Source organism: Mesoplodon bidens, assembly GCF_964165515.1.
Source record: "Mesoplodon bidens genome assembly, chromosome: 15".
In the NCBI taxonomy this organism is placed as follows: Eukaryota; Metazoa; Chordata; class Mammalia; order Artiodactyla; family Ziphiidae; genus Mesoplodon; species Mesoplodon bidens.
The window spans coordinates 21,941,152-21,952,636 of NC_138171.1; the positions used below are offsets into that span (position 1 = coordinate 21,941,152).

Below are 11,485 nucleotides of genomic sequence, written 5' to 3' on the forward strand. Positions count from 1 at the left end.
GCAGTGGTTGAGTGTCCGCCTGCCGATGCAGGGGACACATGGTCGAGCCCCGGTCCGGGAGGATCCCACATGCCGCGGAGCGGCTGGGCCCGTGAGCCATGGCCGCTGAGCCTGCGCGTCCGGAGCCTATGCTCCGCAACAGGAGAGGCCGCAACGGTGAGAGGCCCGCGTACCGCAAAAACAAAACAAAACAAAACCAAAAACAAAAAACAAGCTTCCCAGCCTGTTCTCAGTACCTCCAGCTGCAGCCTGCTTTTCCGGATATGCACACACGACTCTCCAAATGAAGCCCCTCCCAGACCCAGGCAGTCAGACAAGGCTCCCTACTGACCACCAGTCTCCTCTCAGCCCTGATGGTCCCCGGATACAGGCAGAAAAGCAGTCCATCTCCCCCAGGAAGTCGTCCCTGACTGCACCAGGACGCAGCAACCACTCTCGCTGGAAACCTCCAGAGACCTCCCTCCAATGGCTCACCTGCCCTGTTTCCTGGGCTCCCACCTCTGGTTGACTGTCCTCCATTATCTCTCCCAAAACTCACCCCCTGAAGACACTCACCAAGGACTTTCCAGGAAAGTGAATGAAGCTTCTTCCAGGTCACAAGAGAGCACTGTGCGGGGGAGGTGGGGGGAAGGACTCCAGGGCCTGGCTCTGCTGCACACCGGCCCTGTGTCCTAGGGCCAGCCCTGGCTCCTGTCTGGACCTCAGTTACGTCCCCAGTGAAATGAAGGCTGCTTCCCTGGAGGACCACAGGTGGGCTTTGGGGGCCTCAACAAACCCTCTGATGCTGGACAAAACCATGTGGCATTTTTCTGAGGAAACGATCCAGGTTTCACCAACATTCCAGCTCTCAAGAGGATCACGACCTCCAAAAAAATGAGGAACCACTAGTCTAGACAATGTCCAGCGTCCCTTGTAGCTTCCCCACGTGGTCATTCACTCGTTTATTCGCTTCGTTCATTCAACCAACATTTCTTGGGTGCCTGCTCGGTGTGGGTGTCATCATCATGCACAGAATCTGTGTATGTGTAATCCTGAGATGTCACCTGAAGAGAGGAACGTACGTGTGTGTGTGTGTGTGTGTGTGTGTGTGTCTCTACAGAGAGAAGGAGGGAAAGGGGGGACCAAGGTGGGAGAGATGAGAAGAGGGAGGGAGAGGGATAGAGCAGACACAGGGAAAGGGACAAAGAAAGATGGAGAGAGATTGAACAACAGAGACAGAGATCGAAAGAGAGAGAGAGAGAGACAAACCCACAGAGAGATCTGGAGGAAGAGGGGAAGGCGAGCATGTGCCACCGATGGGCAATGCCAGCACCCCTAATTGATGGCTCTGAGCGAGGCCCCCCTCCCGGCTCCGCCTCTAACCTTCCAGATGCTCCCAGAGCCTCCACGCCTCGCATCCCAGGGGCACCAGCTTGGAGGGGGCTGGGGAGGCTGGTACTGATGCAAAGGCAGAGGGCACCCGCCTGGCCCCTTAGGCCAGTCCGCTAAAGGACCTCCCAGGCCCCTTCCCCCACTGCCACAGCTCCTCCAACTGCACGTGAGCAAATACCCTACCCCAACACTCACTCTAGACTCAGGCTCAGATAAAAACAGCAGCCGCCCAGTAGAACACTCAGGCAGGCGCGCCCACACCCCCGCTGCTCCCCATTGACTATGCTGGACTTGGATCCAGGAGCCTAGACTCTCAGCCCCGGGCTCTTTCAGACAGACCCAGGCCTTCTCAGCATTCTGGCATCACGGACCCTGAGAGAATCTGACGAATCCAGGGCGCCGCTGTGGAATAAAGCACCTGCCCACAAGCCCAGGCGGTTTGGCAGCCGGGAGAGGACAGATGAGGGGGTTAAGAGCCACAAGCTGGGCTCAGGCCTGGCTCTGCCATCCAACATCTGTGTGTCCTCAGGCAAACTGCATCATCCCCCAAGCCTCAGAGTCCTCATCTGTAAAATGGGAGTGCCCTCCTCGCAGGGCGGGCGAGAATTAGATAAGAGGAGGAGGGGGAAGTGGCAGGCACGGAGAAAATCCCCCATGAGTGCTGGCTGGTGTTCTGGTTCACAGCCCAAAAGGCCACTGAGAGCTAAGCACCATGTGCTGGACGGAATCCCACGCCACCGTCGGCTCCATCCTCACCTGTTGATTGGAGGACAAAGAATAGCGCTTGGGAGGATACAGATGGAGGTATTCTAGATGCCTAGAGCTTAGGAGAACTCGGCACTGTTCACGTGGGGAAATTGAGGGGGGCAGGGACGTGCCAAGCCACCCAGAAGGTGGAGGCAGTGGGAGGGTGGATAAAAACCCAGGTCCCATTCCCCGCCCCAATTCTGGCACTTTAACTGGGGGCTGAAATGACAAAGGAGTCACTATCCCCACCCCTCAACATGGGGAGCAGCGAAGGCCCCACTCCCACCACGTCCTGTGTGGGACCAGGCATCCCCGGAGTCCGGAGCTCCACCCACCTAAGCCCTTGTCCCAGCCCCACCACTAAGCGCTGGGTGACACATCCTTATTAACTGCCCACTGTGTTCTGGCTTCTCTGCCCACTTCACCAGTCTTTGCTCCTTTGGGAAAGAAGGCAGGAATCCCCCAGTGACATCCCCAGCTAATAACTGGTCCAGCTTACATACCTTCTGAGATGGGGAGCTCACCACTGGGTACCTTAACTGCTCCAAGAGTGAGCGCCCTTCTCCAGGCTGAACATCATCCCTGCTTCTTAACTCATCACAATCTATACTTATATGTATCTTATAAGTTTAGTTGTCTGAGCAAGAGCCTTAGCTGTCTTCTTCACTGATATGTCCCCAGTGGCTAAAAGAGCCTGGTCCATGGCAGGTTCTCAACTGATATTTGTTGAAGGAATGAAGGAAGGAAGGAATGATCAAGCTTCCAATAAATGGCAGCAGCCCGTTAGGCCAGCAGTTCCCAGTATGAGGAGTACGGAGTATGAGATGGGCGGGGCTGGCCTGCAGGCCAGCAGCCCCCAAGTCCAGTCATCCCCGCACACAGATGGGCCTGGGTACCACCCGTACTACTATGTCATTTGTGTTTTTCTATAAACTAACCCACTATGGGTTTTTTTTTTTTTTTTTGCGGTACGCGGGCCTCTCACCGTCGTGGCCTCTCCCGTTGCGGAGCACAGGCTTCGGACGCGAAGGCTCAGTGGCCATGGCTCACGGGCCCAGCCGCTCCGCGGCATGTGGGATCTTCCCGGACCGGGGCACGAACCCATGTCCCGTGCATCGGCAGGCGGACTCCCAACCACTGCGCCACCAGGGAAGCCCCCTGCTATGTTTTAATATCCCCGTTAGGCTCATCCTAAGCAATCATATCTGTGAAATCACAGTTTTGATGTGCTGGTTATATTTTTCCAATCCACATTAAAATAGATGCATAACTCTTAAAATGTAAGAGGTTTGTCTGCATTCCTCCTAAAACCATCTCTCAGGTAGGACCCAATCTTGCAGAGGGCGCGGGGGCTTCTTAAAGAAGGGTTTCAACTGGGTATGGTGGAGCTGAGTCCTCTGCTGGCTTCGAGAAAGGGGAGGGGACACAGCGGTGGGCAGGGGGACCCGGAGGAGGAGCAGCCCCTCTGCCCCCCCGTCCCCACTTCCCTTCTCCACAGCAGCAGGTACCAGAGGGATCCCGGGGTCACCAGCTGGGGAAGGAGCGGATTTATTCCCCCAGTGAGACCACTGCCCCTTTTCCTGTTGGAAGAATCTCACTGGGGTCTGGGAGAAGATACATCCTGGGACCCCGTTACCTTCAAGACTGCAGCATCTCATATGCACCCCAAGGGTCTGAGTCCACCCACTGCAAGGTGAAATCAGCCTTACCCACCCCAGATGTCCTTGCTGTGGTCAGTAAGGATGAGGAGGGGTTCCAGTTTTGTGATTTTTCTACTAATAACATGGATTTCTAATGAAATTAAAATTACCTGAATGTTTAAAACAATATTGACTTGGAATGAGCAAAAGTTGAAGAATTCAGACCTTAGACCTCTGCCTTATCATCCTTGCCACCCATTCAGTCATTCGCTGCCACCTCCCCAGGCTGGGCATCGTGGAGGGTACCAGGACACAAGGGAATCTGACCCGTACCCCCGATCATTACAATGGGAGTGGTGAGAGTGGCCGGATGCCGGCCACTGTAGAGCCAGCGGGCCCCAAATTCCCTTCGGGGCTGAGAGACTCTTCCCATAACCCCCTCAACAGCTGGTTCAGTCCCTGAAGTCCAAGGTCATGGCCAAGCACCAGGAGGTGGGGTTGCTTCATGCCCCCTTTCCCCTCTTTCTGACACCTGCCCCTCACGTGGGTACCAGCATCACTGTTCACACCACGTACTTCCTCTCCTTACGCATATGATTTTCTCAACCTCCAACAGAAGCTGGAAAGTCACTGAGGCAGGGTCCTGGTCTGGGGGTTGCCATGTCTGCTGCTGCACAGCTGGGGCATGGAATGTGGAGGTCCCCGTGCTCACTCCTTCCACCACAGGAAGTCTCGTGACCTTGGGCCTCTCCCTCATCCTCTCTGGGACACAACAGCACTGTGAGCGTGGGCCCTGGAGCCACATTCTGGGCTCCGCTCTGGGCTCCAACACTTGCTAGGTGCGTGACCTTGGGCAAGCCTTTAACCTCACGTCTCAGTTTCCTCATGAAAACATCGGGCCAGGGAAAGTCCCCTCCCCTTAGGGTTCTTATGCGGATCAGATGAGACAATGCCATTTACGGCCCTGGCAGGACAATAAACATTTGCTTGCGTATAATTTTCACTCTATTTGTATCGAGTTGGGTCAGCTGATCCCAAAAGCCAAGCACTAACCTCCCAGGCAATTTGGGCCCACGCTCTCTTGCCCGTGGCCTTGGTCTTCCCCTCTGTTAGATGGGTAGAAAGAAATGGTCCCAGAGGTCCTGCTGGCTTGGCCTGAGCCTTAGTGATTCATTCCAAGTGCTCCATCTCCTGCCTCAGTGGCTGGTGGGTGGGAAGGGACCACTTTCCTGGCACCCCCGACCCTGCCCACTTGTTTGTCAACAGGAGACTTTCCCCAACACCCCTGCTGTCAGGGTGGCAGTGAGCCAAATTCCTCGTCCTGCCGGCTGCCTGTGGCTCCCCTTGCTTGGGGAAGAGGCTGAGGGAGCCGCTGATAGGCGAAGTGTCAAAAGCAATTGGTGTGAAGGACTTAGGGAAAACTGCTTGCGAGGGTCAATTCCCTGCCGGAGGCCGGGAAACCCTCAGCCCAAGGTGGAGTGTTTACGGGCATAATTGATAGAATAATCACCAACACCCGAGACAACGACGAACACATTTTTAACATCATAACCTTCAGAAGACAGCACTCAGTTTTCTCCATCTCCCAGCCACCAAACTAGCCAGCTTACTGATGGGGAGATACCAACAGTTCGTTAAGGAACGTGAGAAAGCCAGAGTCATTTTTCAGTGCACAGGCTGTTTGCCAAATGGCCCGGCGGCACCCCCACCTCCCCCAGCGCCCCGCTGCTCCCTCCTGGCAACAGAGAAAACCTCAGGACAGTGAATCGCTCAATGGACAAAGCGCCAGGCCAAGCCAGGATCTTTGTCTGCAGCGGGGTGTATTAATAATTGAAGGTGCTGGCCTAGGGTTTGTGTGTGTGTGTGTACGTGTGTGTGTGTGTGTGTGTGTCAGGGCAGGGGCGGGAGGATGGATGTTTGCTCCAGAGTAAGGCTTCCTGGGGCTCCTCTGAGGGTCCACATACCTGTTCCAGCCTGGACTTCTTCCTCCCTTGCAAAACCAGACCAATCCAGCAGCCCCTGGCACCAGACAATTTCCCATCCCTACATGTCTCATCAGGTTTGAGTGAATACTTAAGGCAGTGGTTCCCAGACTCCAGGTGGCTTGGTAATCATCTCGGGAGCTTATTAAAATGCAAATTCCAGGGTCCCATCAACAATCATTTTGGCCAATGGGTCTGGGGAGGACCCCAGGATCTGCATTTTAACAAACTCCCTGGGCGATTGCAATGCAAGAGGTCCACAGAGATCTTCATAAAGATCCTGCCTTCTGGGGACTTCCCTGGCAGTCCAGTGGTTAAGACTCGGAGCTTCCACCACAGGGGGGCATGGGTTTGATCCCTGGTCTGGGGAAAGTAAGATCCCACATGCCGTGCAATGCGGCCAAAAAAAAAAAAAAAAAAAAAGAAGACAAGATCCTGCCTGCCGTGGACAAGATCTACAAAGAGTCCTGGGGAAGGACGCTAATCCAGCTTCCTGCTTCTAACTTGCATGTGGCCTCAGCAAGATCCCATCACCTTTCTGAGCTACTGGCTCCTCCCGGTGGAACCCACTGCCTTACCAGTTCTCTGGGTAAGTGGAAGGGAGTCCCTTGGGCAGAGCTGGGCAGAGGAAGGAGATCCATCACACGACTGGCCAAGGCTGCCTCAAGGCTGTCCCGGAGGAGGCAGGCCCGGAGCAGAACTGCCAGACACACCTTCAGTGTAGGCACAGCTCCCCAGCTCTCTGTACAGACTCAGTGACCTTGGGCAAGTCACTGGCCCTCTCTAACCTGTTTCCTCATGTGTCCAGCACCAGCCTTGCACGAATAATGTCAGCCTTAGTGAGTTAACACTGGCAAGGGGTTTGGTAGCACCTGGCACACAGTAGGCAGTTCATAAAGGTCAGCTCCCTTTCCTCCCACCCGCTGTGCTCATGGCAATGAGCTAACCCTGTCTGATGAGGAAAAATCAAAATAGCTGCCATCAATTGAATACCTACTGGGCATAGACACTGACTATCACCACCCCTGCCTCCCACTTCCCTGAGGTCTCCCTAAGAGGCAGGTACCACTCACTCCCCATTCACTCCTCATGCCTTTAAAAAACCCTCTGCGAAGCAGACTGAGTGGAGGTAGCAGGGAGAGGGGAAGCGAGACAGATGTCCTTGCGGACCCATCTGACCTCGGGCTTTCCCTGTGACAAGCCCCGGGGCGAGCAGGCGGAAGGCGTTAGCCTGGCGGCTGGGCTGGGACCGAGCTGGAGAGGTGAGCAGCCACCAGGCGGCTGGGGTCAATGGACTCCTCCCGGGCACCCCCCCACCCCGCTTCCAGCCTCCTACCCCTACCCAAGACGCAGAGACACCTGCCTAACCCAGCCACGTTTCCTGAATCAGCTGAGGACACGCGGAGCCCAGGAATAATGAAATGATCAGGCTCCAATCTGCTAAACAGCAATTTCTGGGCTTTTTCAGCACACATAGCTTTTATTAAATTGGTATTCTCCTCCTGAACACAAACGGCTATTAGACATGACCCACTTATCCGCCGTGTCTCACTATCATTAATAACAGTTTCTTTTTGTGATTAAGTGAGTGACTCCAAACCCTTCCCGTGGTTTCGGGCGTTTGGCCTGGCAGAGGGGCAGCACTGGGGGCTCCTCGGCGTCTGCTACTTGGTGACTTTGAACCTGGCAGTGTTGGGAGATGGCAGTCTGGCCCCTGCAGAGCAGCCTGGCCTCCTCGCTTCTTGGGAAACAGAATGAGCCCTAGAGGGGTGACTCGCTGGCCCAGAACTGCAAGGCGGGTCAGTAAGAGAAGCCAGGTTCCCCCGCAGCCAGTGCTGTGTCCTTGACATCCAGCCCCTCCTCTGGGCCTTCGCTGGCCCTCCCCAGGGTTCAGCAGGGACGTTACAGCTAGTGGGGCAGAGCTGTGCCCTAAGCACGCCTGGCACCAGGGGGCAGGCGGAGATTGCCACACAAAGGGCAAACCCTGCTTTCCTATGGGGGGAGGGGTCACCTTGGGGCCTCAGAAATGACAGAGTGGCACCCAGATCCTAGGGGTCTGGTGCTCCAGGGACAGGATGATGGTAAACCTCAGAGCCCCAGTCCTTGTATGTCTCGGGACCGCAAACTCAGGAAAGCCCTTCCTTGGAAAACCCTCCTAGTGTAAGTTCCAACTGTGCCAAGGAACTGAGCAAACTGAGCGGAACCAGGAGGGGAGTGGAAGGAGGAATTCCCAGTCTCCCTTGAATGGGAGAGAATCTGACAGGGAGATGAATGTCCTGGAAAAAGCAGTGTCTTTGCCCGACAGACCCTGGGGCCAGTCTCAGCTCAACCACTCACTCACTGTATGACCTTGGGCGAGTCCCTTTACCTCTCTGAGCCTTGATTTTTCCCTCTGTAAACCAAGGATCAAAATAAGCCTTCCCCTATTTACCACCACTGCAGCCAGGTCGGTAGAAATTAGCTGCAGGATAAGAAGGGTGCGTAAATGGTACACAGAGAGGTCTCTATTTAACATGGTAAGGAGGAAGGGTGCAGGGAGTCATGGTTCCCAAAAGCAGAGACCCTGAGAAGGGCTTTGGAAGTGCCCCCTACTTTCCGAAGCAATTCCACTCATGCGTCATGCCCCAGCAGCCTTCTCCGATTACCTACCATGGCCCTCACTCTTTTCCATCGGAATCAATCACCCAGTTCTCTGCCGTTTGTGCAAACCTCTCCCCAGCCCTGGGCATACAGTGCCCAGCATTGGTGCTACAGCCTCTCCTACCAGATTGGAAGCCTTTGTACGGAGGAGGTGGATGGACAAAGGGTCTCCATTTTCATCTATGCCCTGGTCCCCATACCGGAAGGAGCCTGGCTCATGGGGGCAGGGGGCGCCCCCAGAGCTGCCAGCTTCAGACAATCCAACTCTACTGCCAACTTGGGCTCCTCTGGGGCTAGAAGGAGCTTCTGACACTCAGGCAACCAGTGCTGGGAATGTTCTCTTGCTCCCCGGCTCTCACAGTGGCTGAGTTGAGATTTCCCACCTTTCAGTCCTCCAGGGTCAAAGATGAGGACGGGTGGGTACCCTATAGAAGGATGGCAGGGGCTTCCTGTCCCACCCCCTCCCCAGAGGCAGACAAAAGCTCCTGGCTTCCCTCTTTCTCTTCCATGCCTCTGGCTGGAAGCAACAATGCCAACTATTCCAATGTCTTGGAGGGGCTCCCACCAAGCCTTCGTCCCCAAGATGCCACCCACGTGACAGGGGTGGCTGCAGCCCAGGCTACCAGTTCTCAAGAGGTGGGGTCTTCTGTCCCCCAGGACCTTTCCCAGTGGGGGAGGTGTGGAGAGGGAGGGGACAAGGACAGCTGTGGGGTTAAACCCACAAAGGGGAAAGGCAGATGGGCGGAAAGCGGTGGGTGAGCAAAGTGTGTTCACAAAGTGTTTGTATATGCCAGTGTGTCTGCAGGCAGGCGGGCAGGCAAGAGTTGTGCGCTTGGGTGCCAGCTGGCAGGGTCTGAGTCCTCCAGCCCCAGTGCCTGCTGAGTGTGTAGTGAGCATATGAGTGAGAAGGGGGATCTGAGATGGTGTCTGGAGATGTGTGAGGAGGGTAGGAGTTGTGAGTGTGAGAAAGCAGTGAGTGTGGCTGTGCGTCCGTGGCTGTGAATATCTGTGTGGTCGTGGAGGTGTGTGTATCGCAGCGAGTGGGGGGGTGTGGGTGTGGGAGGAGAGAGTCCTCCGCGAGAGGGGCATAGGGGGTGCCCCCTCCTCCGCAAGGGTGGCCAGGGAGCCAGGGCCGGTCCATAGCCCCGGCAGGGGGCGCCCCAGGACTCCCGCCACCGGCAGCATGGGTTCGAGCCCGGGGACGGCCAAGTTGGAGCCGCGCGGCCCAGGGTGGGGTTTGGCGTGGAAGTCCGCGAGGGCGGCGACCCAACTCACCGTGGCTGGAGATGTGGTTGTCCCAGGGCGCGTGGCCGGCGGGCCGCATGGCGCCGCCGAGTTGCAGGAAAAGTGCCAGGTAGTGGAGGGCGCCCAGCGCCACGCCGAGCAGAGCCCCCATGGTGCGCGCTCGGGCCGGGGGCGCCGCCGCCTCACATCGGGGCTCAGGAGACCGCAGACACCACGCCCGCCGTCCCCTGCCCGGTGCGGCCTGGTTGCCCCGCTGCGGCTGCTGCCCCTCGCCCGCTGAACCCGGTCTGGCCCCGGCTCCAGTCCTCGCCCGGCTCCGGCCCAGCCCCGGCTGCGGGTAGCGAGCGCACGCCCTCCCGACCGTCTCCGACTGCGGGACTCTTCCCTTCCGCGGAAGGCCACTCCGCTCGGTGCCGCTGCCGCCGCACCCCCTCCCTCCCACTCCCTCGCTCCCGCCCGCCCAGAGGAGGAGGCGGCGGAGGGATCTGTCGCTTGATTTATCATCAAAGTTTTGGCCAGGCTGGGATTTTTAAAGCGGTACCCGCAACTTCCCCGGCTGGAGAGAGCAGGCGGGGGAGAGATGGGGTGGAGGAAGCCACCCCAGGGACCCGGTTCCTGCAAAGCATAACACCGCTGGCTTGAGAAACAGAAATGCTCTCCATCGGGAAAAGGAGAAAAACCAGCTGACCAGCCGCCAGACCCAGCGCGCTCAGGAGGGACTCCTCAACTTTGCTAGCCGGGCGGTGCCGGGGTCAGGGAGGCACGTGGGGGTGGGGTGGAGGTGAGGTTGAGGTAGGATGGGAACCTGGGCTGAGGCACAGGAGACCTGGTTAGACCTGGTTAGACCTGCCTGCCTCAGCCTTTGGCTCCCAGTGTGATCGTGTCCGGGTGTCTACCCCTGTCTGAGCTTCAAGGTCTTCAACTGAGAAGTGGGAATAATAGCTGCCTTCAGGGATCCTGGTGAGGATTTACAAAATCGTGTGTGTAAAGCGCTAAGCATAATGCCGCCCTCGTGGTAGGAGCTCAATAGTTATTACTGTTGTTGTTTCCCTCTCTGGGACTCAGTTTTCGTGTCTGTAATAGTGGGCGTAAGGCAGGCTAGTTGCTGGGTCTTCTTCTAGCTTAGAGATGCTGGGCCCTGCACAGTGGATTGGATCGCCCCCTTCTGGACTGTAGGGCTCCCTTCCTCGGACAGATGGGCATAGTGGAATGTTGGGCGGGTGGTGAGGGGGAAGGAGGTGGTGGTGAATGAAGCCATTTTCATTCCCAAGAGCAGGAATCCAACGAGATCCTCCGATTCCTTCTCCAACTGCTTAACTGGGGCTGCTGGGACAGACCTTCAGTACAGACACAAGGCGGACCTACTATGGCCCCATTTAAAAGAAGATTAAACACATTAAATCAGAGAAGTAGCTTCTCCGAGGCCCCACAGAGAGTCTGGGGCTAAGTCCCTGATTCCCGGGCAGGGTCCCTCCTGCTCTCATCCCTTGTGCTTTGCCAGGCATCATTCCCGACGGCCTGTCCGCCGCTGTTTCAGCACCACGGAGGAGGACAGCGTTAACCCTGACACCCATCTTTTTTTTTTTTTTTTAAATAAATTTATTTATTTGTTTTTGGCTGCGTTGGGTCTTCGTTGCTGCACACAGGCTTTCTGTAGTTGTGGCGAGAGGGGGCTACTCTTTGTTGCGGTGCGCGGGTTTCTCATTGTGGTGGCTTCTCTCGTTGTGGAGCACGGGCTCCAGGCGCACGGGCTTCAGTAGTTGCGGCCCGCGGGCTCAGTAGTTGTGGCTTACGGGCTCTAGAGCACAGGCTCAGTAGTTGGGGTGCACGGGCTTAGTTGCTCCGCGGCATGTGGGATCT

General features: G+C 56.6%; 1 protein-coding gene across 2 annotated transcripts in view; it reads right to left on the reverse strand.

The window, feature by feature from the left end:
• VSTM2L (V-set and transmembrane domain containing 2 like) overlaps nt 1–9,919 on the reverse strand; it is a 36,540-nt gene extending 26,621 nt beyond the window's left edge. For both annotated transcript variants that reach the window (XR_014017616.1, XM_081256427.1), the window contains exon 1: nt 9,656–9,919. Coding sequence is in view for 1 of the 2 variants with exons in the window: in XM_081256427.1 (XP_081112553.1) it covers nt 9,656–9,776 (121 nt within the window). In the remaining variant the exon portion in view is untranslated. The remainder of the gene's footprint in view (nt 1–9,655) is intronic.
• Between the last annotated feature and the right edge of the window lie 1,566 nt (nt 9,920–11,485).